Raw genomic sequence first — 6,000 nt, forward strand, 5'->3', positions numbered from 1 at the left:
TCGGAAATTGTCATCACCCCTGCCCGTAAAACGTTCAGCGTAAAGGCTCGTTCAATGAAATTTGTACACAACACTGCGTTAGTGTGTTTAAAGACTAGCTGCGTTCTCTTTGTGTTTGTTGCTCCTAGGTTAAAGTATCCATCCAGGCCATCCGGATCTAATAGTTTTGTTCCCAAATCTGTTTTCCAACCTGCGAACCAACTAGGACTTTTTGGAAAGAATACCTTCAGGAAATTAATATGCAGTGAAAAATAATGCGCTAGCAAGCGTGAAAGAACGTAAAAACATAAAACTAGATTTGATTTCGGAGTATGATCACGCGTCGAACAAGAGTAAACACGATATAATTTTTTCGTGAAGTCATTTTTGAGGGGTTTTTCTATATCCGGCTTTACACACGTCCAAATGGTGCTAGCGCATTATTTTCGTGAAGGTATTCTTTTCAAAATTCCCAAGTCAGTTCTCTACATAAAATAGAAACAAAATGGCTGCCAAGAGAAAACGGCAATTAAACTTTTGATCGGGACTGCACATATTTGAAACCAATAATATTAGCAGAATTGGTAGATGGATATTACTTATAGAAGATATTACTTCTGACCTTACATTATCTGAGTTTAGATGTGGATGAATGTACCGATGAGCCCAGTATCTGTTCCCACGATTGTACCAATATAGTTGGTAGCTATTATTGCTCTTGTCCTCTCGGTTTCGCGCTTGGTTCCAACGGACACGTATGCCAAGGTATTTACACGATCGTTTAGCTTTGTTATTAAACAAGTTACGCCGTCCATCGACAACGTGTAGCTGAGTGTAGATTTTACAGAATAAAACTATGTCTACACTCAGCTACAAGTTTTCCCTACGCGTATTCTATTTGTCTGATGTTGAATGCTCTTATACGTTCCAAAGATATTGACGAATGCTTGAGTTACCCCTGCAATCGAAATCAGATTTGCGAGAACACTGTGGGATCCTACGAGTGCCTCATTCGGTGTCTTACAGGGTACAAACGGACCGCCGACGGAGTTAATTGTATAGGTCAGATTTAGAAATTACTCTTACGAAATGTTGTGGATAATTGTTGACGTTAAAACGTACGTAGACATTGACGAATGCCAAAATAGTGGAAGCTGTAGTCAGTTATGCGAAAATGCACCGGGTAGTTATCAGTGTTCCTGCTTGCCCGGGTTCCATTTGGTTGGAAAATCTAACTGCCTGGGTTCGTATTTCACGATTCCCAAAGACAAATTAGCTACTTAATGTATCAAATGAATTCTATCTACGTACAGACATTGACGAATGCCGCAGTAGAATAGCTCCCTGCCAACAGAATTGCACCAATCTGCCCGGAAGTTACCGATGTGGTTGCGCCGAAGGTTTTACTATGCGAAGCAACGGGAAATGCGACGGTAAATCCATATTGTCAAGAACCCATAGAAGTGAAAATACTAAATACTGGAATCATGAAGTTATACTTTTCAAACTCTGGCAATTGACTGCCGCCTACATTTTCATACTGTCTATAAATAATAATTTATTATTATTATTTATTGTTATTATAATTTTTTATAATTATTTATTTATTTATTTATACTTAAGTCAGATAATTTAATTTAAAAAAATTATCTTCCCATTTTTGAATTTTCAGAGTGAGATAAAAAAATATCCCACTTTTGCATTGTCCAGATGGCGCTACAGACAGATATTTAGGGCGTTTCCATTTTGAGAAGTATAACATCATGGCAGTGGGGGACGATGTTATCGTACATAGTTCTTAGTTACTTTGAGTTCTTGATATTGTAGAAACTATAGAATTGACTAATTTAGTTAACGCTTTGTTCGATTTAGATATAGATGAATGTTCCATCAACGTGGATTTGTGTCCGAAAGGCCAAACGTGCTTCAATAAGAGAGGAGGATATGTCTGTTCTTGCCGGGAGGGTTACGCGAAGGACGCCAACGAAACTTGCGTCGGTCAGTTACTCACTAATACTTTGAAATTATAATATAAATATCCATGTTTAAGACGTGGACGAATGCCTATTTGGAAGTCACAAGTGCCACCACAGTCAGATATGCGAAAACAGGCCCGGGGGATACACTTGCGACTGCCCTCGAGGATTCCAGTCCTTCGCCTTGGGAAAGCCTTGCTTGGACATCGACGAATGCCAACAAACTCCGCCTCCTTGCAATTACCGTTGCAACAACTTGATAGGAGACTACGAGTGCATTTGCCCACCGGATCAAAAGAGACTGGCCAATAGGAAAGCCTGCATCGGGATCGACCAATCGGAAAAGAGATTTCCAGATCGACGAACTTCGCCTTTCACCAGAGCCGGCTGTCCGAGTGGAACCAGAGCTACGTCGATCAGAGGAGACTGTCAAGGTTATTTAAGACCGAAACTTCCGAGGGGTAAGTCACTCTCGGATGACCTGTACACCGAGTTCGCGGAGTGACCAACCCCTCGGAAACTTCATCGATTTAAAATTCCCTGAAATATAATCCGTTCTTTTCGGTTTAGACATCGACGAATGCCTCGATGAGTGGATATGTCAACACGAATGCGTGAATACGCCCTTTAGTTACCGATGTTACTGTCCTCACGGGTATCGCCTCGCCTCTGACGGTAGTTCGTGCCAAGGTACGTCACTGAGTCTTTACTAAGTTACCTAAGAACCGGAAATTCAGTTAAGAGTGTTTAGATATAAACGAATGTTTGGAACTGAGCGTAAATTGCGGCAACGATCGGACCTGTTTCAATACAAAAGGAGGTTATAAATGCGTCGATACGCCGTGCCCGCCTAGCTACGAACGAGATCCACTCACGAAGTAAGTATCCTAGATAAAATATCATTGGTATTCCGTTTAACGGTTGTCTATACGTTCGGATTCTAGCTTCTGCAGACTCGAATGCGAAAGGGCCCCCATAGCTTGCCCGCCAAACTCCAAATACGCCGACACTCTGGCCTTCAAGATGGTGGCCCTGTCCAGCGGTATCGAGGCCTACGAGGACATAGTCCGACTGTTGGTCTACGACCACGATGGAACGCACATCGTCAACGCCATCTTCGAAGTAGTCGAGAACCAATCAGGGGTGCCCTTCGAGACTCGCAACGAGCCGGGCGTCGGCGTCCTCTACTCGAAAGAAGCTCTGGACGACAATCGCGAATACAAGATGAAAATCAAGGCGGACTCTTACGACCCGATCACCCGCGCCACCCAATATACCTCTCAATTCATCGTATTTCTATCCGTTTCCCAATTTCCGTATTAAAACAAAATAGTCTTTTTTTAAACACAGGTATTCGTTTAATTTAGTTTAGTTTGGGGGAAATGGTTTATGATAGTTAGGCAATTTCTACATCTGTATTCCGCGATGCCCTGATTGGGGACGCCGATGGTCGGAGGGTTTTTAATCAGACGGTGACTGCAGTAAGTGCAAAAGGTCATCAACAAGGGCTCGTGGCCGTTGGGGCGGATAAAACTGACCAGAACGTCGTCGTGGATCACTTCCTTCGCTTCGGCCAACTTCTCCTTGATCTTTCGATCGCCTTCGCTGACCATAGTGGTCAGCTTTTCGAGGCCATTTTTAAGAGAAATCACGTCGTTTAAACGGGCCATATCCATTGAGTTTAAATTTTGAATTTGGTTGTCCGTTTTAGTATCTAAATCCTCCACTAGGCGTTCCATATCGACGGAAATACCTGCGGTAACAATTAATCGTTGCGTATTCATAATTTTCTTTTTATCTCCGAAGCAATGGGTGCTTACCCGTCAAGACTTTGGCTACCGCGTTGGTTTTCTTCTCGAAATGCACGTCCAATTTTTCTTTGGCGCTTTGCATTCCCTCCAACGTCGATTTGATGTACTCCAATGATCCGCCGATAGCGCGTACAATCCCTTCTCTCGCTTCGTCCGTGTCCACTATTGTGTGTTTCTTTACCGGAAGTAAGCCAGATCTTATAGTCGGGTAAGTTTGACTAGTGATACGAGCGTGCTTACCGTTCCTTGGTGCTTTTGACTGAGACACTGGACGCAGACGACGACGTCGCAACTTTTGCAGTAGTAGATTTCCTCCACTTTGAAAAGTCAAACATTTCAACGTTATAATATCTGTTTTGCGTCTATAATAACTGTAAAAAATATTTAAAACACATGCCAGGTCCGTGACTGGGGCAATTTTGTCCGGGTTTGGGAAAGGAAAAGCGCTTTCCCGCATCGGGACGTCCAGTCCAAGGCCCAGCCCCGGGGGTTCGGCTGGGTTCGGTTGGGCTTCCCATTTGTAAAATGTCGTTAAATTGTCCCAGATAATGGTTGATTTTTAATTCTTCTATACCCATATTTCCAAGTTTCGTTTCTTCGGTACAGAAAGGGCAGACCTGCGAAGCGTTGCGTTATTATCGCGCTAGAGCGCTTTCGAAAGGACAAGGATGGAAATATACGTACGATTTTCTTTTTGTAGTTTCTTTCGTACATACTTTGCAAGCATTTTTCGCAGAAGCAGTGGTGACAGTTGAGGAATTTAGATCGGCGGTCAGTGTAGTTGTACTTTTCTAAACATACGCCGCAATTGAAAAGGTCGATTTGACTATTAGCGGGGAAGGCGGCCGCCATTATAACCCGCTGCTAATATTGCTCGGTTCAAATGATGGAACTCCCGTACTCGACTGTTTCGCTGATAAGAGCTTATCTTCGAAAGTGTTCCGTGGATCAGGTAGGGTTTATTGTTACGGAGGTGTCATCGAAACGCGTGATTAAAATGATAGGAACCCGGTACTTTAGTGAAAAGAATTTGAGCTTGTGTTTCAATCGTGCTCGTAAAACTACTAATTAGTTTGTACGCGTTATAGAAAGAGCTAGTTGGTAAATTTTCTACAAACGTACAACATAGTTACCAGTACAGTTGTAAATACAAATCGAATATTCTTACCTTTAACCAGGGACGATGCTAGAGGGGTTTGTTATATTTCAATATAATTTACCATTTCCTCTTCACCGAAGATTTCGCCACCTAAGCATTATTCTCTTTAACCTCACTTAGCTTTAAAGGGGAACGGTCAAGCTTTAACCAGTTAGATAGCCCTGTAGCCCATTAAAATCTAAAATTTATGGCGAAAATCACATAAAAAATATTGAGTGGTTAATTTTTAATAAAACAAAGAAATTTCGGGAAATCAAAAAGCGCGCGCCCGCCGCGACACATGGTGAGAAGTTGGTGAGACAGAAAAACAACGTAAAAGCGCGCGCTGCTGAAGTCGCGAAAAATTTGTTTTGCACGCCCGGCGCGTTCCAGTTATGAGGCCTAAGCCTAAATTGCGCAATTTTAAAAGTTAGGATAGTTCGCAAATCGCTCATACGGGGTTAGGGGCGCTGGCGGCAGCCCCTAAGATGGCGGCGAAAATTCCAACCCAAACACCTGGCGTTATTTTTCGTTTCAACTTTTTAGGCCAAAAGCTACTTTTTCAAGACAAAAAAAGGTACGTGTTAGTATATTGAACGTCTTGTTAATCTTTTGATACGGAAATAAGGCCATATTTGGAAAAGCTTGGCCGTTCCCCTTTAACCAATCTTTCAATAGCTGTTCTCGAACTAAAAGTGTACTCTTTTTACGCTAAAATGTTTTATTCGCCTGTTGATGAGAGTTACTCCGCCCCATAAACTATTCGCTTGTTCCGGAGTATTAGGGCTACTCTTTTTACTCCTTCTGAAATGGAGGTGTAAAGGAATAAATCGGATTTAGTCGTCTGCTAGCCAGAATTTATCTGCAAAAAGGCCACAGGCAGCCATTTTGAAATGATCTAGCTTACGTTTGAATCCCGATTGGAACCAACTTAAATAGCAGTTTCCTTGGTCATATTTAGACACTAGGGGGCTCTGCGCTGAATTAAACCTAGATTGCGCAATAACTGTGAAAATCAGTTCGGTGATAATATTTGCTAGTTGGCACACTTATTTTTGTAATGTTACTTCTCATTAAACTGATTTTGAATGTTTTC

The 6,000-nt window shown here is 42.2% G+C and overlaps 2 protein-coding genes across 3 annotated transcripts in view; one reads left to right on the top strand and one right to left on the bottom strand.

Moving 5' to 3' along the window:
* Positions 1 to 3,300, top strand: part of LOC149935386 (hemicentin-1-like) — a 30,884-nt gene extending 27,584 nt beyond the window's left edge. For both annotated transcript variants that reach the window (XM_090154744.1, XM_090154745.1), the window contains exons 42-50: positions 622 to 744; positions 913 to 1,041; positions 1,106 to 1,222; positions 1,293 to 1,412; positions 1,852 to 1,977; positions 2,030 to 2,389; positions 2,526 to 2,645; positions 2,707 to 2,833; positions 2,900 to 3,300. In XM_090154744.1, the coding sequence (XP_090010870.1) occupies positions 622 to 744; positions 913 to 1,041; positions 1,106 to 1,222; positions 1,293 to 1,412; positions 1,852 to 1,977; positions 2,030 to 2,389; positions 2,526 to 2,645; positions 2,707 to 2,833; positions 2,900 to 3,278 (1,601 nt within the window). In that variant the 3' untranslated portion in view covers positions 3,279 to 3,300. The remainder of the gene's footprint in view (positions 1 to 621; positions 745 to 912; positions 1,042 to 1,105; positions 1,223 to 1,292; positions 1,413 to 1,851; positions 1,978 to 2,029; positions 2,390 to 2,525; positions 2,646 to 2,706; positions 2,834 to 2,899) is intronic.
* Positions 3,297 to 4,683, bottom strand: LOC149935388 (tripartite motif-containing protein 2-like). Its single transcript, XM_090154753.1, has 5 exons — positions 4,451 to 4,683; positions 4,164 to 4,383; positions 4,007 to 4,083; positions 3,776 to 3,941; positions 3,297 to 3,708 (listed from the first exon to the last, which is right to left on the bottom strand). The coding sequence occupies exons 1-5, from the start codon at positions 4,616 to 4,618 to the stop codon at positions 3,314 to 3,316; spliced, it is 1,026 nt and encodes a 341-aa protein (XP_090010879.1). The 5' UTR covers positions 4,619 to 4,683; the 3' UTR covers positions 3,297 to 3,313.
* Between the last annotated feature and the right edge of the window lie 1,317 nt (positions 4,684 to 6,000).

The sequence above is a fragment of the Leiobunum rupestre genome, chromosome 7 (assembly GCF_980474605.1).
Source record: "Leiobunum rupestre chromosome 7, qqLeiRupe1.1.hap1, whole genome shotgun sequence".
NCBI lineage: Eukaryota > Metazoa > Arthropoda > Arachnida > Opiliones > Sclerosomatidae > Leiobunum > Leiobunum rupestre.

What these genes read in the sequence shown, in the direction of transcription:
- LOC149935388 (XM_090154753.1), bottom strand. Translation starts at nt 4,618, where the DNA reads ATGGCGGCCGCCTTCCCCGCTAATAGTCAAATCGACCTTTTCAATTGC. An exon ending in GAAACTACAAAAAGAAAATC is followed by an intron (nt 4,384 to 4,450) that starts GTACGTATATTT and finishes AACGCTTCGCAG; the next exon opens with GTCTGCCCTTTCTGTACCGA. An exon ending in TTGCCCCAGTCACGGACCTG is followed by an intron (nt 4,084 to 4,163) that starts GCATGTGTTTTA and finishes GACTTTTCAAAG; the next exon opens with TGGAGGAAATCTACTACTGC.